This window comes from Daphnia pulex, chromosome 1 (assembly GCF_021134715.1).
Source record: "Daphnia pulex isolate KAP4 chromosome 1, ASM2113471v1".
Lineage (NCBI taxonomy): Eukaryota > Metazoa > Arthropoda > Branchiopoda > Diplostraca > Daphniidae > Daphnia > Daphnia pulex.
Window position 1 is genome coordinate 4,093,973 of NC_060017.1, and position 19,077 is coordinate 4,113,049.

A 19,077-nucleotide genomic window follows, 5' to 3' on the forward strand; every position below is an offset into this window, starting at 1 on the left:
TATTTTTTGGAAAATTTTACTCGATCGAAAGTAGGGTAGATAAATGCTTTGAGCAACCATGTTATGCAATACAAAAAGCAATAGCTTTCTGACATTTGTCTGCTAGAAATTACAACTTTTGATTGTTTTGTTTTTTTGGATTTGTGTTAATGACGGCCCAATTATAGTTTATGAGGCAAGTATTTAAAAAATAGGGCTTTCTGTATTAGATTCTTATGAGAGATATTACTTTTGGAATTTTCGGATATTTGCTTGTCGTTTAAAAGCTGAAAGCTATTGCTGACGTGGCTACCGTCTACATCGAAAATGAGCTGGCTCAATACCAGTAGCATTGCAAATTTGGCTAAAAATGCACTAAAAGAAGCCCAAAAAACCATAGACAAAGCACTTGACATTAGAGATCCAGATGCTGTTGGAAATAAACCAATTGAAAATGGTATATGTATCTCAGTTGCCTACTATGATAGATGAATGTATTTAATAACAAGTTCTGTTGCATGATTTGTCATTCAAGAAATTATTGGACACTTCTTTGAATCCTTCAATTTGGTGAAAGAGGAAAATGATCCACCTGATGAAACCAGAACAAGCTCAGAAGATGTCGTAGTGAGTGAACCAGACTCAAAGTCTGAAAGAGATCAGCAAAAAAGTACTAAACATGTGTGTGTCAAGTCATTCGATTGATAATAAAGTAATTTTGTTTAATAGCAGCAGTTTTTCAGGCCCCAGTTTCAAATGTACTTCAAACAACAGCTAAAGATTTAAGCACCCATACTGAAACATCCATTCCTGCAGGAGACCTTGAAAAAAAAAGCAATCCCAATGAGGTAAGGAAAATAAATAGATGATAAAGTTGTTCAGGAATAAGAAGTATTTGATTGTATTTTGTTATATTTTCATGTCATTTAGCTGGATCATGTGGTTCTGACTGATTCTATAGAAGAAACGAATGTAAATGAAAGTTACCATAGCTCTATGTCAGTTTCCAGCTCCATTACCGTCATCAGTCCTGAAAATGATTTGGCTGATATGGATTGGAAAAGTGATACCAAAAGTGATGCCAGAGAAGAAACAACCAACCACCATCGCACACAAAACAGAGATGAAGTTTCAACAATGCTGTCGGGTACGCTGGCGTCTTTTCTAAACTTCTTAGATCTGATTAAAGTAAGAAAGTTGAAATAATAATAAAACAACATCTTCAGAAGCGATGAAGGATTCGATCAAGACTGAGACCTCGGCGTCTGCCTCAGGTGACGAGATCGAGACCACCACTTCGTCGGATATCGAAATCATCGCAAGTCCTCAAGCGGGTATAAGACAACTCGTAGCTCCCGTCCGTTCAAGAAGCGAGTCAAAGACTCATAGTCGGAAGCCATCCGAAGCTTCTAGTGACGATAGCGCAACTTCCACTGGACAAGATTCGGACCCGCTCAAAACAGAATGCCAAATCATTCAACTGAATCAAATACTTGAAGTATTTCAATGTTATATACATTTCTATTTTTGTCAGTCTTTTTTATGATCCCCTTGATTTTTTTAACCAAAAGGCCCGAGATAACCAATTATTGGAATATACCAGGAAATGTTACGCATTATCGGAAGAAGTAGAACGTGCTAAATCACAGTTGGCCCATGACGAAAAGGAGCGAACGGCTTTGGGTGAAACCATTCGTCGGCAATCGGACGAGTTTGCCATAAGGTTATCTTCGATTGAAAAACGCTATCAGCAGGTATTGGCTGAGCGTGAATCACTAGTCAAGAAACTTGAACAGATTCAACAGAACCAAGAATCTTACGGCAGTTTAACAGAGGAACTTCGAGAAAAAAACGAAACTATTGAACAACTAAGATTTGAAGGCGAAAAGCTATCCAAGCAACATCTTCAATTATCAAACATAATAAAGAAATTGCGAGTGCAAGAAAAAGAGGAGGAAGTCCGTTGCAAACAATTCAAGTAAATATTTAAACAAATTGCGTGTAAAAATACAAGTTCATTTTTTCCCCCGTCATTTAGAGATCAAAATGAAGAACTAAAAAGTGAAGTAGATCGTTTGAACAAGTGTTTGTCCGCGAAAGAAGAACTCGAGAGGAACCAAATCGAAGCTGTAAGCTGAAGTGCATAAATTTTAGAGAATGAAATGTTGTGGCACTAAACACGTTTCAATTATGCAGGTTCGACAATCTGCGATGGTTAATAGCCAATTAGAAAAGGAGCTTTTGGCCAATAAAGTCATGATGCGTGAAAAGCTTGCGGAAGTGGAAACTCTTCGAGCTGCGTTCACTGAGGTAGAACAAAAACTTCTCGAAGAAAGAGCCACTGCTGCCATTCGCGATTCTGCGGAAACTGAGCGCAATCTCAGCGCTGAAGTATCTTTGCGTCAACGCCTTCAGTTAGAGTATGAAACATCCAGCCGTTTGTTTGAGGAAGAAAGACAAGCGCTCACAATGCGTTGCCAAGAACTGACCCAGTCACTTGCCGAAGTCGACAGTGATCGCTCAAGGTAATGTACATAACTCATTTAATTTTGATTTCAATGCGTCATCATTTGTAAATTTGATTTTTCAGAGAACGAGAACGGATACAAAGCGAAGTTTCGCGATTAATGCATAGGCTGCATGAAGCCGAATCTCGTAGCGATGAACTATCTCAGGTACAATTTTTATTACAGCTCGATATTGATTAAGAATGATGACATTTAATTTTGTTAACTTTGTTTTATTTTCTGTGATAAGGCATTAACCACTGCGACCAAGCCTTTGATACGTCAGATTGATACGCTGCAGCATGCACTAACCTCACAAAGGTTGTCCGAAGAAAGATCTGAAAAGATGTACAACGAGAAACTAGGTAGACCGTTTCTATTTTGTTGGCAGTTTCATTTTTCACGAAATTAACTTCTTTCATGCTTAGCTGTTCTTGAAAGTAAATTGCTGTCAGCCAATCAAAAAGAGGCTGTCGATAAAAATCTGTATCTTGCGATGCAAGCTCAAGTTGACGAAGCGCTAGAAAAATGTAAAACAGCAGAGCAAGAAAACCACAATCTGCGTATCCAGTTGGAACAGGAAAAATGCCACAGTCAAAATTTGGAGCAAGCAAGAAAAAAGTAAGTGGTTTATTTTCGATGACGAGAATTCATGTTTAGTGGTTCTTCTTGTTTTATTGCTGCCGAATATCGTCAGATTATCTAATTACTTCCTCTTTTCTGCCTTTCTTTTTCGTTGTGAAGAGATAACTTCAGTTTAGAACTGGTAAAGAGCCAACTTATCGAAGAAGTTACTTCATTACGAAGTAAAATTGAAATACTGGAGAGCAATTATGAAAAGCAATGCATTGCGCTAGAAGAGGAAAGAAAGAAAACATCGAATTTTACGGTAAATACTGAACAATATGTTTATTGACGTTTGCGGTGTTCTTATAACGATCCTTTATGTGACAAAAGAATCGATTGCAAGATAAAGAACTGGAATTTCAGGTATTCCCGACCGTTCCTGACATGTCCATCTCTGGAAGCATTGTGAGAAAAGTTGCTTCAACAACAGACATAGTGTCTAGGACCAGCAGCCCCACTCCTAGTTTAGGAAAGCTATCATTATCTGGCTCATTTACTGAGTCTCATTCCAGCAATCCGTGGAACACAGTAGTAACGTTTTTCTTTTATTCCTAAAATGTTTAAAAAAAACCTTTTTTTCTAAAGATGTATTTTTTAAGGATGAGGTATTTGATGGCGGTCTCGTGACCCCCGTACCGAAATCAACGCTTTACGACGCTATGCGAGCAGGCTCTTACACGGCTGTTTTTGAAAGTTTGCAGGCCCAGTTAAAAACGCGTGATGGTAGGGTAATTTGTTAAATGACTTTAATGCATTGTCTCAATTTTTATCTTTTGGATGTAGGAGAAGTAACCCAATTGCAGCAAGAATTACAAAACCAGGAGAGATCCCGTGATTCGCTTGCTAAAGAATTAACCGAAATGATTAATACTAACCAAGAGTTAAGTCATCGTTTGGATCGATTAGAAACACTTCTTCAGGAGTACGAAGACCTGAAAACAAAATACAATGCCTTATTACAGGTAACAGATTATTACTGCCTGAGCTTGCAAAGAGTCAAAAAATTCCCATATTCTTTAGCAAGTGCAATCAGTTTAATGAAAACGCAAAATTTCACCGTCAACTGTTTAATGAACTGCTAATGATAAACTTTTTTTTCGTTAGATGTACGGAGAAAAAATAGAAGAAAATGAAGAACTGCGACTGGATTTGGTTGATGTCAAGGAAATGTACAAAGCCCAGGTAATATTGTTTATGACCTTATGACTATATTGATGCCATTTATTTATGGATATATTTATAAAATTGCATGTGAATGCAGATTGATCATTTGATGAAAACATGAAAAAGGTATTTGGGAACTCCCAAATGTGGCGAAGGATTCGGTTGGCTAATTTTACCTTTGTCTATTCAAAACGGCAGTGTCGGGAATCACCTTGCGAAAGAAAAGACTAATAAAAAGAGGAATTCGATGGGAATCTATTTACTAAACAAACAGTTAATTATTATTACATTTTTAGATGAACGGTTACAGTATCAAATTATTTTCCAAGTATTAGATTCAGCGCTTTTATACGTTATTCATCAAATAAAAAATAATGTGCTGCTAGGAAAAGGCTACAATGAGTAAGGGCTGTAATGTATCATATTATTTTTATACGCATTCCTTTTTATTTCTATTATACTATTGTACAACAAGGGGAATATCTATCGTCGTGTTTTAATATCAAATTGTTTTCCATGTGTATTTATGTTCTACAAATATATTTCAAGTAATCATTCCATACAGAAAATCTATTGTTATCGTGTAAAAATAATTTCGTCAGAAAATTGTTCATTCTTCAAAGGCAAAAATAGTGAAATAAAATTTAAAAAATACTCGGTAGGTTTTTCGATTTTTCAATTATATAATTTTTTTTTTCATGCTTTCTTTATGACATCCATACAAGTAAAACCGAAATCGACAGGGAGTGTACGATGTGTAAAGTGCTTTTGCCTTTTTGTTTTTAACGAAGAACTTGCTAAATTTGTGAAAACCGATTATGAAATAATGGATTGGTCCCCGTCTGGTTGCTAAGGCGAATCTTGTTGAAGTAAGTCAATTGGTTAGTTCTGTGCAGTAAATGAAACTTGATTGCAATCAAGGAGGAAATCTGTGGTGTCAAGCATGACGTTCATGGACGCAAGTTGAATCCGATTCTATTCAACGAAATCAATTTCCAATAACGCCGTTGGATTCAGACGGACTGGATAGGAGCAGCGGCGGCCGGAATTTCTTGCCCTTAACTAACTCCTCCAATCCCTCTCCAGCATACGAGACCAGCGGTGATATCTCGCAAATCAGAGGTTCTTCCCGTCTCGAACATGTCTTTTGGCTAATAAAAATCATTTCCAATTAATTACCTCTATTCGATATCTTTAATTTAAAAAAAAAAAAAACTGAAGACCTACTGTTTCTGTACAGGGAAGCGAGCAGGTTATTATTTAAAAACAAAGAATAATCGAGCTAAACACTTACATTTCATTGTTGTTCGTCTCATTTTTCGAGATCGCTTCGGGGCCTGCGACAGTGGGTGCGCTGTTTTGTAGCATGCAAACAATTCAAGCCGAAAAATAATAAACGCATACGCATTTGATAAGAAAGGACAACTTGGTAATTAAAGCATGCTAACTAGCAACGCAATCAAGGGTCAAACATAAAGAAGAGCTATGCAAATGACTATGTAAACAGCCAAACTAGATTTCATGCTAGACAGTCTAGACAGGAAACACCGACATTGAACTTCAATCTACTTTGAAACTAATGACAGTTTGATACTGCTTTTCTAAGTCAAATCTATTATCTATTCATGCTTTAGTTTGTCATCAAAAATCGTACCTGGGAATCAGCGGCAATCGAATGCCTTCGTCATCGACGAAAACGCCACCGGCGGCTAAAACTTGGCGTTGATGGAGCGAGTATAGGGCTAAGCGGGCCGTGGTCGGTGTGTCCTTGTCGCCACTCTGATCGCCGTTCTTGAGAGGACTAAACTCATCCTCGCGTAATACCTCCCAGACGACGAAATTCCTAAAATTAGCGGTATTACACAAGTGTGATTTTTTGAAACACCAAAATGGGCTACTTACTTTGCGAATTGGAAGACGTCGAAAACGAATTTTTCCATTTTGATTCCATTGGGTTTGTCTGGTTTGCAAATTTTGCCGGTCGAGTCGACGTGCGAAATCTTCTTTTTGGCAATGTGATGTTGCAACATTCCTTCTTGACCACTTGAAAGGATAACATCATTTTTGAAAATAACTATTCAAAGGATAAATTGATGGAAAAGTTTCTTTAAACCGACCTGATCACTTTGCGAAGGAACTGCGTCGTGAAGAAATGATTGCAAATATTTCCAGCACTGAATGTGAGTCTTCCATCAGCGTTTCGCTTCTGGGCCGTCGGCAATGTGATTTCACTGTACTCTACCACCTACACGCCAAAAGATAATCAAAAAGTAAAATATTAGAAAGTTGAATCTGAAAAACAAATCAAATGGGACAAAAAAAAAATTTTTTTTACTTGATAATGTCCATGGACTTTGCATACAACCCCCACGGCCTCAGTGGGAAATGCTTTCTCCACCACTTTAGCAGCACAATCGGCGCCTTTGCTCAAACAGAATCCCATGAAATGTGGATCGGCCATCTTGACCAAAATGTTGTCGACACAGTAAACATGGATGTATTGGATTTGTCGCCTCTCCATGTCGTCGAGGATTCGGCGATCACGCAAGGCTCTGTATAGCCCTCCGTTACCATCTTATCACACAAAGAAAGAACGCATTCACTTTATTTGTTTGCTCTCAGATAACGTACGATTTGTGACGCGATTGAAGTGACACCGACCAGGGGCTTTGGCGACGTGCGACTTGGTTTCCAATATGATTTTGCCATCCAGAGAGAAGCAAGGCAGCATTCCCTGTTCGAAAACCACCAGGTTTTCCTCCTTGAGTCCGAAAAAATCGTGGCGGCGGAAAAATTCCTGGGTCGGCTCTTTCGTGTGTTCACTTGTCATGATGTACCTGTCGTGTGATTCAATTCAAATGATATTATTTGCAGATTGTAGAGGTTCAAAATAAATTTGCAATTACCAAGGGATGGCTCCTTTTAGCCCAGTCCTTTCTTCCGTTAATTGCTGGAGTCGTACTAATCTTTCCGCTTGCAACTGATAGAGCGTTTTCCCGGAAGGACAGCCGACATTGAACATCCCTTTTGGGTAATCGACACCTAAACGTGTCCCCTGTCCACCGGCTAGGAGCAGAGCAGCAACGCGACCTTGGCCGATCTGTTCCATGGCTGTACCCAAAAAAATATCAACTCAATAACAAATCATGCACTTCCGACTATAATTAATGAGTTTTTTTAAGTCAGTCACCAAGGTGTTCGTAATGCCTCAACAGTTCGGGGCTGGTCCGGGTAATTGCCCCGTGCAATTCAGGTGGAATCGGCTGCAAATGTTCGTCCAGTTTTTCTTCCTCGTCGTTTGCCGATGCTATCGTGTGGCGAAAGAATTCAATGACCTCCGGCATGTTGATGCTACACAATATTGAAAATAGTTAGTTGAGCACCGCAAAAAAATGTCTTTATAATACGAAGAAATGCTAAACTTACTCGTTGAGTTCATGGAGCAATCGGCTTCGCTCCTCTTCAGACAAACTCGGCCAAAACTGGAGAAGGTGTTCTTGTCCATGTTCTTTCAATTTCTGTTCCAGTTGGGTAACATCCATTTTTTTCAAATTTTCTTCACTAGAAGGGATGAAACCGTTAAAGATTATTGGATGGATGAACAATTCCCATAACAGTTAGCTTCTCTTTGCCTTAAAGTAACCCAAAATCATAGCGAAAACAATCGAACATGAGAAAGTCACTCAAATCTAATTTTAAAAACATAATTACTGAGAACCTCTCTGGCAATGGTTCTCTTTTTGCCTTTCACTTGGCATACTTAGCTAGAAAGAAAAAACTACTACTAGCCAGATAACTTTCTTGTGTACCGATTTCAGTGAAAGGACAGGAGCTGCAAAACAGGAAAGGGTCTGCCGCTCCAACAGTCGCAAGAACAAGGTTATAATACACAACGACTGACAAAAGATTACGAAGAGAGATGAACAAAACAACAACCTATCGTCTCTGCTGCCGGTTATCAACTGGCTCTGGCAACATAGACCCTCAATAATTTATAACGACTATCACCGTTGTATACACCCGCTAGACATTCTCATATGCAAAAAGAAAAAAAAAAAAAGAAACACCAAGAGAAAGTGTACGGTTGTAAGGGCCTTGGATCATTAGCGGCACGCCCAAACAACAGAGATACTTCGAATTCGTGTTTTTCCTTAAAGTTTTTGGGGTATCAAGGTGATCCGGAAGTTTCGTGAGATTTTTAAAAGCGCATTAAATATTACGCTTCAGTCACCCAATTCTTTTTCGGGATTGTAAACTTTCTCAATTTCGTGATCCACCAAAATTCCTAACGTCAGCGGTGGTTAACTACGAGCCACTAGCAATAATTTCATAAATAACAAATCTATCATTAGAAACGTGACATTTACGATTTAAAAAAAAGACATTCGGGATATCAGTTGAATATGTTATCTTTCAAGGAGAATGTGCATTCTATCTGGATAGCCTTAGAGTTACGAGCATTACTGCATCGCAGTGCTTAAGGTCATATGCTTTCAAAATCATTCCGTAATTGGTGCGCACGTTGGATTTGACTTTCACTAGGATAGTAGGATGCCCATCGGAACTTCCACTTTACACTCAAAACCTGTTCTCATTCAATGATACAACCCCAGAAACACGACAATAAAATAATTCAGAATTATTACTGTTTCAAGTTAAGCTCGATTTAATTCCCTATTGTGTAAAGATATATACAAATATGTACGTTGCGAAGATAAAAGTGGCAAGGAAAAATGTCGACGTCTAGAGAATGATAACAAAAATATGTAGGACGATCGTAATTAAGCTAGGTGACCTCGGTGCCTAAAACAATCTAAACATATTCACTATCAATTCCATTTATTGGAATTACTCTTAGGACTATCCATTATATAGTGTTCTAAGAAATGGCATTATGCATATTCAAGATGTTCAGCTTGAAATCATTTGATTTGATGAAAGCACTGAGATTAGTCATTTGAATCATTTCCTTTTGTTGGCATCATATTTTAGACACATGTGGAATGTATATACGCTTTCTTGCAACCGTGCTCCTTCTGTGATTGCTACAATTTTACCGCCTCTTTAGAATGTTTGACATTTGAAAAAATCCCCGATATTTATACACTAACGATAAACACCTAAAAGAACTTATCTCTAGTAACCGACTCAATTTAATTGCTAGTAGTCGTAATCTACAAAAAAACGGTCCCAACGACGCCCAAGATAAACATGTCACTTTTGCTTCTGATGAGTGGTGACACATGTAGGTAGATTAGTATTTCAATTTTCAAATGACGTGTCAGTACACCTCACACTATAAGTAACTTTAAACTAAACACCGAACCATTAATTTGAAAGGACTTGAGTAACGGGTCTATGATGCACAAAACTCTAAATAGACAAACGGTTTTGGCAAGGCAATAGAAACCACGAGAAAATATTATTACTCACCTTCCGTGCACTAGTTACTACCAAGTATTCAAACTGAAGCCATGTTGCAAACGCTGTTCACCTTAACGTCAAAATGTAATGTTTCGGCATAGGTTTTTCGTAAGGAAAAAGGTAACAGACTAACAGCTAGTCAGCTACTAGTGCAAACAGCTGTTTATTTTTCATTTTTTTTTGCCTAGCGGGCTTCTAGGCCATCTACTGGTGATACATTTAACTTCAATTCAAACTCAGCACACAAGCAAACCAGCTCCAAGCGAAGTAAAAGACTAAAAGGCAGCATAAAAGTAAAGTTGAGTTTCCTTTTCACTGTTGGGGGAGAAAATAGCTTAAAATTGAAATTCAATGCGGTCTAAATATTATGAAAATGTCGAGAAGTTGCCCTATTTCTATACACGTACACACATTTGACTAAAAAACCACCAACCACCGTTCATTTTTATCTACTATTCGATTCATCCACTTTCGGATAACGGAAATTTTACAATCCTTGTGTAGCAATGAAGCCAATAAGCCACCTAGGCCACATACAATAACTCGTGAAGATGTGAAACAGTACAAGAGATGAACGGTATAAAAATCGGTTTAGATTACTTGAAATGTAATCCCAACACGGCTATACTTTGAGAAATTACTAGGCTTCCCTTTTGGTAAGGAAGAACGCATATCGATTTTTTACTATAAACCAAAAGCCAAAACTAAATTTAACGTTATTTCGGTGACGCACACATAGTTACTTGCCGTTATGATACTTAAGGAACCGTAATTGAAGTTGGAAACCCCCGGAAAATACGCGCATTCAACTGTGACACGTTGAAAATGCAATATCGTCGTTGGTGTTACAAACATTATTGAATGCTGTAGCATTTTTATTAAATCGGATAACATGCGTAGATAAAGAAAGAGTGTTTACGAGAAAATGGAACTTGGAACAGTAATCAAAGAAAAAATCGTCGATCTAGCACTCTCGTCTTTGGAGCCGCTGGACAACAAGTCGGCCACTCTTTGGCGGGCTTCAATTCTTCCAAAATCTCCTCTAAGACTCAGTAGACACGTGAGCTGATCTTGACTGACATCGGGGTATTTTTTGATGAAGTTTATGAGCTCCAGGGTTATAATTTCTGAATCACATTTGATGACTTCGGCCAAAGCAGATATCGCCTTTGCCGCATCTTCGGTGACCTTAGGAGCATCCGCCGAAAAAGCACGACTGAGAGATGCAGGAGCTAAAAGAGCTTCGATTTGCCCAGCTTCCTGGATGATTTTGTCCGCTACTTCTCTTCGTTCGTCTTTCAACGACAGCTTCTTCTGGAAAATGGACGTTATGTATTTTCGAGTGATGCATATTTCAGCTTGCCGGATGACGTATTCAAAATTGCGTGGCCTCAAGTGCATGTAATCCTGAAATACATAATACATTAGCTCGGTGGTGTTTCAAATGGCACGGGGAAATAACTCTCACCTGAAAATAGTCCTCCAAAGTTGCGCAAATGGTATCCACGGGAACGGTCGACAGGACCCATTTGCGAGTCAACAGATCCTGAAAGTGTGGTTCAAGATCCAGGAAAGCCTCATCTAGCAAAAATCCAGCTGCCTCATTCCTAAGGCTCTGATTTTCAAATCACTATTAGTTTGGGTCCTCTTTAAACTAGTAATAGGTTATAGGCCTTACATCGTAAGTTTGGCTAAGAATTTCGAATTTGTTGAAAAATGATGAAGTGCCACTTTGATCACCCTTATTCCCATTCCGAGATCTCATTTGCTGAGAAAGTTCCATCGCGTGCAGGCAGTTGTTGATAATTGCGATCATGTAGTGTGTAAAATAAGGCACCTTGAAAGAGAGAGAACCAATTAGTAATTCACTAAATGTAACTGTATTGCGACGCAAATACTTGGCTTCTATCTTCAAAGTGTTTGTTTTTGAAAAGATTTATCGCTTCTCGGTACATCTCTCCATACTGCGTGATTTGTTCCAGTCCCAAAATCAATGCCCGCATCATCAATTCGTTGCTTATTGTACGCGACACACTTAGATTTTGCTCCACCATCTAAACAATGAGTTAAAACGAAAAGTGAATAATCGTTTTACATCACGATTTGCCAAAAGAAACTAAGAATAATTACTTGAAAAATGATAACGATCGACTCGGTGTGATAATGACCATCGCCGTCCGATTCCGGAACGATGGGTCGTCTCCAATCCCTGGCCTCTGCATCAACAGTCTTTTGCATCCAGTCGTTGTAGTTTGAGGCCATATTACTTATATATTCCTAAATAAATGTACAAATGTCATAAGTTACGTATAAAGGAGCAGATTATGACAAATTTCTGGAGCTACCTGGAAAAGCTTTTCTATGGTAGAATCGCTCAAAATTGGCCCTAAGGAAGTAGGGTCGATGTTGACATCCTGGTGTCGGAGAAGCTCTGGACCTGGATATGTCTGTAGCACCCATGACAACAGTGTAACAAATTCATTGCCAACCAGGCCAGCTGTAATCACTTCTTCGAGGTGTTTACTGATGCTCGTGTGATATTTCTGGTAAAACTGATTGACGATATCCCAATGAGGAGGAAAGCAAGGGGCGCACAGAGTTTTCACCACACGAAGATCTTCGATAATCAGCAAACGAGTCACCTCAAGGTGACGCACTAGCCACATTTTATTGTCAGCTCTCTCTTCGAATTGATTGCCCTCTATTCTTTCAACGACCGCATCGTATAGAACTTCCAGTGCTCTTGCTAAAAGTTGATATAATAAGACAGATTAAATGTGTTAAATGTGCACTAACATTTTGAAAATCACCTTTCCATCTTTTTGGTCTATCCGGTGGCAAGAATCCACTTTGCTTTTGACGCTGCACCGCATAAGCATCCGCACGTTCTTCCCGCTCAATAATTCGAACTGCTGTAACAATCACTTGCGGTTCCTTCCGAACTGTGTTCAAAGATCTACCCAAAAGTAACCACAGCTGCTTTCCCAATTGTTCTGACAACTGTTGCACTCCAGAAAAATACGCCTGTCGGATTGAGACAATTCCTTAAATGAGTATTACATATTTACATCGTGCGAATAAAAATAGAAAATATGTTCAGACCTTAAGCATTTGCTTATCTTGCAAAGAATGATTAGGTAACCTGTGGAGTTCGTAGAGCAAGTCATCACGTGAGTTCTCTAGATCCGTAAGACTTTGATGCGCATGAAGAAGTTTTCCTTCGGATATCCACTGGCGAGTTTTATCGACACTAGAACAAAAGTCGGATTTTTAATGGTTATATTCTATATTGATAATGAAATAATAACATTTCTAAGTTTCTTATATTTAAGCTGGTAATTCTAAGTTAATTTAGCATCATATTTTCATGTTTAGTTGGCCAATAACTTGCAGCTAGTGACTAAAGTCTAAAATGTATCCCAGATTATAAACTATGTCTTTTAATTTTGCCATTGAAAATTAGTTAGAGTAGTTCAATTGAAAGAAAAACAGTAATTTAAAATTTAAAAAACTATGTAAAAGTTACCTTTCTGGAACAGTGAAAATATGTTTCAAATTTTCCATGGCAACAGCATATTGTGAATAAACAACATGTTCTTGCCTTACATTTTTAACACTTTCACATAGTGTGGGAATTGTTGTGACACACTCTTCAATTTCATGTAACCTTTAAATGCCAACATAACACAATATAATAATTGTAGTAGTCTAGAAGTCATCTGTGAACATTTTTAAATGTGCTTTGATACCTATGACGAATGTCATTAATATCAACCAATGCTGATTGCAATTGTTGCAGCCCACTTATCACACCATCAAGTTGACTTTGCACAGCTGTTTTCAGCATTGCTTCAACTGAAGTTTTTTTCCTAGTTACTCGTTGTTTGTACTGCTCCACCTAAATTTAATAAAACAAAAACAAAACAAATAAACATAACATCAGGTTATAACATATAATTATGTTGTTTACATTTTAAGGTTTTTTTACGGAAACAATCCAAAAAATGAGCTTTTACCTTTTCAAGCTGATCAGGGCGCTGCAACATTGATGACAATGAAACAGAAGCAGAGAGCATTGCCTCTTCTTGAAGAACTTCAATATTCATTTCTCTATTATCACAAACCTACAACTACCAAGAAAACAACAAACAACTTGTGTTTTGTTGACAACCTAGTTTAACATTCAATTGTCACAATTGTTATTCAGTTTTGGGTTATTTTAGTGATTCCTCAATTATTACCTGATTCTCCGCTCCTTGTGGTTGCTAGAATTATCACCTTCGTATATTTAAGATAAATATTTTATTATTATTTGTTATTCCATGATTTGTCACTCTGGCAGTTTTTCGTCACTGGGCCGACTGGGCGTTCATTAGAGATCGATTTTGGGGCTTACAATCGATTTTCCAATATTTCTTCTCGCCTTTGCCGGTTTATTTTAATTAATTTTTCTCCTATTTATTACGCAATATCTTTGAAATCATCTTAACAAAATACAGCACCCACCTAAATATGAATTAATCTCTTTCGCGTTTTTCGGTTTCTCCCCCTATGACCTATATCTTATAGATTAGTTTTTCTTAGTATGGGAAAAGCCACGGTGTTTTTTGTTTTTTGTGTGTAGGGTGTGACACTTGATAACAACGAGTAGGCTGACTGTTTTCTTAAGTAACTAAAGGTTAATCTATTAATTAAAATTTTAAAAGTTAAAAAAAAAAAAAAAACGGCTGGCGTAGCGCCGTATTAGTAAGGGGGAAACGCGAAAGGATCGATTGGGAAGGTAGGTAGCCTACTCTACATTTTGTCATTTTATTTTTCTTTGTTTTTTTCGAAAATCGATTTTATACGTTAATTACACATCCGGTAGTCATCCCGTTATGCTCACGATTTTTGATAATGCCCAATTTCAAATATTTATCTTATTATAACACAGCACGTTGTCCAACTATGTTTTATCCTATAGTTTGTGCGTAAAACAACAAGTGAGCCTAACAAATTGCCTTAATATAAAGGGATAATAGCATTGAGCCAATTACCAATTAGTTTTGCGGAAATGATAATGCAACACAGCACGCCTGTTAAAATGTAGAGTGGTAAGTTGATTGTTTCGTCAAAGATGTTCATTAATAATACATCGAGTAAATAAAAATACATAGGAGATACTTGCTAAAAAAAAGGGATCGTCTCATTATCTGAAAAACAGAGCGAAAACAAAACGGGATTATGTAAACTAACGCATCGTTTATAAAGATGGCAACCCACGGGACTTTTAGGCGATTGTTTCGTTGTAGAAACATCTGATGCTCGATTTCTTGAACAAAAACTGTTGTTGTTTCACGTAGGATCGTAGGCGCTGCATTAATTCGTCGAGTATCTTACGCAAATTAGGACGAAACTTTGTTCTTTCCATCAAATGTTAATTAGCATATTGTCCGTAGGCGTTATTATGGCATAATAGCGGTATTGTTCTTTTCACTGCTCGTAAATTCATTCGTTCAGCATTGCATCGGATGTTCAACCGCCATGTATAACCTACTACGATAAACCCAAACTGGAGTCTTTATTTATTTGTTATACTTTTAAATTGATGGCAAATGATTCATTGTAGCATTCTACTTGCGCTAGAAAGGATAATATGGCAAAAAGCAGTAATCGATGGTCATGTTTAATGGCAATAGTGAAAAGGTCAAATTTGTCTGGACTGACAGATTGCGTCCGATCCAAACAGATTGACACACGATTTGAAGAGACAGCCAGCCAAACTGAAAGAGAACAGCTTTGATGCTCGGCCCCCGTACATACATACCCCCGGTTCAGCATACATTACACGATGACCGCGCAGCTCGTGCATCTATACTTATATATATACCTCTCATCTGCTGAATCCATTCTGCCATCTGCCTTCGAAATCTACCGTATAATACAACATAGTTGTCGTCTATGCGTAGTCGCTTAAGAGTTGCCGTAGCAATAACATGTCGATCTGACCAATGCCGCTCTCCGGGAGAGGAGATCCGACCGTGAGATGAGACCGCAACGAAGCATCGGTTGTAATCCCACTCTATAACCATTATGCAAAATATCATATCCAGATGGGGATTCTACATCCATTGTATTTCGATATAGAGCGCTGAAATGAAGGTCCATCAACTACCAAGGGTTGTTTTTATTCATGTTTTATACTCGGAGCAGCCATTTCATTTGTTTTGGGGATGAGTTTCCTTACTTAGAACTCGAATGTTTCGTCTTCACAAACGACGTTGCCCGGGCTAGGAATGAATTATAAATTCCCCAGATCCTTCAAGGTCTTTACGTGCGATTCCTGCGGATTCCTGGGACCGCAACTTCTCGTTGCATGGATGAATATTTTAGATATCTATCTGGCTTATTAACAATTCACAGAAATCAATTAACTTTACATCACGGAATAATAAATGAATAATCTTCTTCGAGGTGTGACCTATATATTTGTTCATCACCCTTGGAATTTTAACTCAGTTTTTATTTACTAAGCGTTGCGTAATTTGGAGTGTCAATAAAAAATGCGACGCGAGGTTTAATTTGAGAATTCTATTTGACATTTATTCATTCTCTTTTCAAGAAAGGATGATATGAAATAATTTGATGATTTCTCTGCGCACAGAACTTTCTGAATTATAACACAATGGTGTCCATATCCAGTCCCGTTTCGTGGAATTTCCAGCGTCTTATAAGGCGCCTTCACACTAGCACTGTAATTCTTATAGACGTATGGTCGGGAATTACCATAGAAACGTGGAACTAATCAGAACAACGAATGGCAGCGGCTTGTTATAATGAGACCATATAAGAATTCGGCTATAGGATGGACACTTTAGCGAGGGACACCTCGCTGTCGGTTTTCGTCGCTGTTAAGCCGTTGGCTTACGCTCAAAAGATGAGTTTCAACCTTTTAAAAAACGAAAAGACAAATTTAATTATCTGTGCAAAGCGATCAATCCAAGTAACTTACCACACGATAAAAGAGGCAGGAGACCGGAAGTTCGTCCTCGCCATTCGGGCAGTGACGCACACCGTCACACTACAATCGCGAAAGTGCACATGAGTATTATTCATTCGAAGAAAACTATAATGAATCAAAGCGTCCTACTAGTTGGAAGTCGTCGATGCAACGCCAATTGCCATTTCGGTCTGGCGTGGGACAATAAAATTCGGGTTGGCCGTCCTTCGCCGTTGGGCATTCTATACAAACAATGCGGATAATAAATCAACGACAGATCATTCATAAAACTTAAAACTGTCTGAGTAGATACCAGATAATCTGTGCATATACCATCAACTCGGTTCGGTCGACATTACAAAAGAAATTACGAAAGACATGATATAAGACTTACGGCCCGATCTGGCGAGGTACCGATACTGATAGAGCGGATCGAGATGAATAGGGAAGCGTTTGGTTCGACGTAATCCGCTACTGGTGGTGCCACGAATTTTCATTCGTGTTCTCTTGACTTGTTTCTTTTCTGTCGGCAGATCGTTATCGTTGCCGCAACACGACGGCGACTCTTGGTGCTGCTGTGGCATCAGCATCAGCACCGGATCCGGCGTTTTCGAACTGCTGCTAATCGATGGGCTAATGAACGGCTCCAGCATTTCCGAATCTGAAACAGGTATCGATGAGTCGAGTTTGACATTCAAAGAAGAAGAAGCAATACTGCTGCTGCTGCTGCTGCTACTCTGACAACACAATTCCATAGGCAGGCTCAGGGCGGAAGGCAGAATAGCCACTAGTACGAAAACTTTCCAATCCATCGCTCCTGATGCTGTGAGATGATGGTTTCCGCCTTTGGTTTGATAAGTGATGTTGCTGCTGATGCGACAACTCAAATGATTTTGACACCTTTTGAAAAAATACGGAGCTATAAAACTGTTGCAATCCCGGTGCGAGCAGCCAGAGAGTGATTCCTTGTCTTTCTATGGCTGTCTCTTTTATAGGATTATAGATGCTGCTGGAGAGGAAGCAGCAAGACATAAAGAAAGGCTCTCCTCTCGTCCATATCCCGATCCTACGCGCAGTCTCCATAATCCATGCAGATTAGACTCTGTCAGCTTCATCACACCATCGCTCATAATATACTGTAAAGAAACTGAAAAGCCTCCCAAGTATCCAACAGCTGCATGAAAGGAGGTGAAAGCCAAAATTGTGCCAACTGGTTTTGCAAGGTGCACATTATCATTTGGGACCCTCAATGTCGGCAATTCAATTGCGGCATGGAAGCCTTTAAGAATTCATTTCCCTTGAAACGGTTTTTTAATTATTACATCGAATTGTTATTTGGATATTAATCATTGCGTTTAATTTTACCTACTAATCAATCTGTTAAGTCAACCTATTTCATGTATACATTTGTAAAAGTGTAGAGTTTCAATATGAACGTATAACAACTAAATAGGTGGATTCTGCGTGATATTTTTTCTTGGCAAAACCGTGTATTCAACCAATACGCGTTTGGACTGCTTCCATGATTACAGTATATCACTTTATATTTGGAAAATAATGGTCACATATGCATCTGAATAACACCAGTTGAAGGAAAGGCATCTTTAGGAAGAAAAGAATATTTCGCTAGAATCGCCAACACAACATAATGGAAAAGAACATTGATGGAATACAGCACGGTCCCTCTGCTCAGGACTTCCCCCTGGCTTCCATCGGCAGTTCGACTGGCTGCTCATGAATGAGATACGTCCATTATTCATGCTGTTAGCATATTATCCATCTATCCATTAGCTAGAAGAACCACTTTCCTCCCCCCACCCGTACAAGTACAATAAATGTAAGCTACACATTGAATTAATGATTTGACAGTAGCTTTTTCGAGACTAAATTAGATTTAGATCTTACGCGTGAATCGATGTCAACTTCAATCGCCGCCTTTTCAATTGAAACGGGATGATTTGGTTGCGCATCCCACTCCAGAGTTGATTTACAGACAAAAAAAAACCCAGTGACAATTAAGCCACTTTCGTTAGCCGCCGACATGTCATCGACATTCGTACAAGCAGATCGTCTTATTCGAGCCTTTCCTTTCATGTTCTCAACAAAGGCCTTCCGGTTGTACCTACATCCAATTAGACATCAATGAGCTCACGTGCCTGTGACATACCAAGGAAAAGGTGGAATATATATGCCATCTTATAGGCCCAGTTCTATTACCAACGTGTGCAGTTTTCATAAAGCGATTATCGATCTTTTCATTCGGAATATAACGGTGACGGCTGAAAGATCACATGCGGAATGGAATGGATACCAAGGGAAAACAAACAAAAGATTTCCGTAGAATAGCCAAGAGTATCAATACCGATTCTGAAAACTACCGAGCCTAACATTCTCTTC

The 19,077-nt window shown here is 38.6% G+C and overlaps 4 protein-coding genes across 13 annotated transcripts; 1 reads left to right on the forward strand and 3 right to left on the reverse strand.

Annotated features, from left to right (window-relative positions):
- Window positions 1-42: 42 nt before the first annotated feature.
- Window positions 43-4,846, forward strand: LOC124194189 (TATA element modulatory factor-like). Of its 7 annotated transcripts, XM_046588261.1 has the most exons (19): window positions 43-175; window positions 267-436; window positions 515-649; window positions 709-827; window positions 910-1,126; window positions 1,206-1,477; window positions 1,551-1,957; window positions 2,018-2,108; window positions 2,176-2,504; window positions 2,570-2,654; window positions 2,737-2,851; window positions 2,915-3,107; window positions 3,231-3,375; window positions 3,444-3,644; window positions 3,713-3,836; window positions 3,897-4,075; window positions 4,218-4,295; window positions 4,375-4,403; window positions 4,476-4,846. In XM_046588261.1, exons 2-18 carry the CDS (start codon window positions 307-309, stop codon window positions 4,396-4,398), a joined length of 2,844 nt encoding a protein of 947 aa, XP_046444217.1. In that variant the 5' UTR covers window positions 43-175; window positions 267-306; the 3' UTR covers window positions 4,399-4,403; window positions 4,476-4,846. The 7 variants fall into 7 exon arrangements, 6 of the variants coding, with proteins under 6 accessions (XP_046444217.1, XP_046444213.1, XP_046444223.1 ...); XM_046588257.1 differs by having other exon boundaries at window positions 4,375-4,846; XM_046588267.1 differs by having other exon boundaries at window positions 3,444-3,641; window positions 4,375-4,846.
- Window positions 4,785-9,873, reverse strand: LOC124194233 (UDP-N-acetylhexosamine pyrophosphorylase-like). 4 transcript variants are annotated; one of them, XM_046588329.1, is made up of 11 exons: window positions 9,711-9,873; window positions 7,704-7,838; window positions 7,468-7,628; window positions 7,184-7,388; window positions 6,939-7,114; window positions 6,613-6,851; window positions 6,395-6,522; window positions 6,180-6,320; window positions 5,932-6,120; window positions 5,572-5,631; window positions 4,785-5,428 (listed from the first exon to the last, which is right to left on the reverse strand). In XM_046588329.1, the coding sequence occupies exons 2-11, from the start codon at window positions 7,817-7,819 to the stop codon at window positions 5,266-5,268; spliced, it is 1,578 nt and encodes a 525-aa protein (XP_046444285.1). In that variant the 5' UTR covers window positions 7,820-7,838; window positions 9,711-9,873; the 3' UTR covers window positions 4,785-5,265. The 4 variants fall into 4 exon arrangements, with proteins under 4 accessions (XP_046444285.1, XP_046444295.1, XP_046444278.1 ...); XM_046588339.1 differs by lacking the exon at window positions 9,711-9,873 and adding an exon at window positions 8,214-8,306; XM_046588322.1 differs by lacking the exon at window positions 9,711-9,873 and adding an exon at window positions 8,087-8,261.
- Window positions 9,874-10,558: 685 nt separating this feature from the next.
- LOC124194220 (exocyst complex component 3-like) lies at window positions 10,559-14,094 on the reverse strand. Its single transcript, XM_046588298.1, has 12 exons — window positions 13,943-14,094; window positions 13,718-13,872; window positions 13,451-13,599; window positions 13,228-13,368; window positions 12,804-12,951; window positions 12,512-12,725; window positions 12,047-12,447; window positions 11,832-11,978; window positions 11,600-11,755; window positions 11,380-11,538; window positions 11,170-11,316; window positions 10,559-11,108 (listed from the first exon to the last, which is right to left on the reverse strand). The coding sequence occupies exons 2-12, from the start codon at window positions 13,805-13,807 to the stop codon at window positions 10,617-10,619; spliced, it is 2,244 nt and encodes a 747-aa protein (XP_046444254.1). The 5' UTR covers window positions 13,808-13,872; window positions 13,943-14,094; the 3' UTR covers window positions 10,559-10,616.
- Window positions 14,095-16,261: 2,167 nt separating this feature from the next.
- Window positions 16,262-17,634, reverse strand: LOC124194259. The gene is made up of 4 exons (XM_046588368.1): window positions 17,075-17,634; window positions 16,831-16,922; window positions 16,693-16,761; window positions 16,262-16,629 (listed from the first exon to the last, which is right to left on the reverse strand). Exons 1-4 carry the CDS (start codon window positions 17,490-17,492, stop codon window positions 16,555-16,557), a joined length of 654 nt encoding a protein of 217 aa, XP_046444324.1. The 5' UTR covers window positions 17,493-17,634; the 3' UTR covers window positions 16,262-16,554.
- Window positions 17,635-19,077: the final 1,443 nt, after the last annotated feature.

What these genes read in the sequence shown, in the direction of transcription:
- LOC124194189 (XM_046588257.1), top strand. Translation starts at nt 307, where the DNA reads ATGAGCTGGCTCAATACCAGTAGCATTGCAAATTTGGCTAAAAATGCA. An exon ending in GATGTACAACGAGAAACTAG is followed by an intron (nt 2,852 to 2,914) that starts GTAGACCGTTTC and finishes TTTCATGCTTAG; the next exon opens with CTGTTCTTGAAAGTAAATTG. An exon ending in CCAGTTAAAAACGCGTGATG is followed by an intron (nt 3,837 to 3,896) that starts GTAGGGTAATTT and finishes TTTTGGATGTAG; the next exon opens with GAGAAGTAACCCAATTGCAG.
- LOC124194233 (XM_046588329.1), bottom strand. Translation starts at nt 7,819, where the DNA reads ATGGATGTTACCCAACTGGAACAGAAATTGAAAGAACATGGACAAGAA. An exon ending in TTGCTCCATGAACTCAACGA is followed by an intron (nt 7,629 to 7,703) that starts GTAAGTTTAGCA and finishes AATATTGTGTAG; the next exon opens with CATCAACATGCCGGAGGTCA. An exon ending in GAGACGAACAACAATGAAAT is followed by an intron (nt 5,429 to 5,571) that starts GTAAGTGTTTAG and finishes GATTTTTATTAG; the next exon opens with CCAAAAGACATGTTCGAGAC.
- LOC124194220 (XM_046588298.1), bottom strand. Translation starts at nt 13,807, where the DNA reads ATGAATATTGAAGTTCTTCAAGAAGAGGCAATGCTCTCTGCTTCTGTT. An exon ending in ACTTTGAAGATAGAAGCCAA is followed by an intron (nt 11,539 to 11,599) that starts GTATTTGCGTCG and finishes CTCTCTTTCAAG; the next exon opens with GTGCCTTATTTTACACACTA. An exon ending in CTTTGGAGGACTATTTTCAG is followed by an intron (nt 11,109 to 11,169) that starts GTGAGAGTTATT and finishes TATGTATTTCAG; the next exon opens with GATTACATGCACTTGAGGCC.
- LOC124194259 (XM_046588368.1), bottom strand. Translation starts at nt 17,492, where the DNA reads ATGGATTGGAAAGTTTTCGTACTAGTGGCTATTCTGCCTTCCGCCCTG. An exon ending in GTACCTCGCCAGATCGGGCC is followed by an intron (nt 16,923 to 17,074) that starts GTAAGTCTTATA and finishes TTGTTTGTATAG; the next exon opens with AATGCCCAACGGCGAAGGAC. An exon ending in CCTGCCTCTTTTATCGTGTG is followed by an intron (nt 16,630 to 16,692) that starts GTAAGTTACTTG and finishes GTTTTTTAAAAG; the next exon opens with GTTGAAACTCATCTTTTGAG.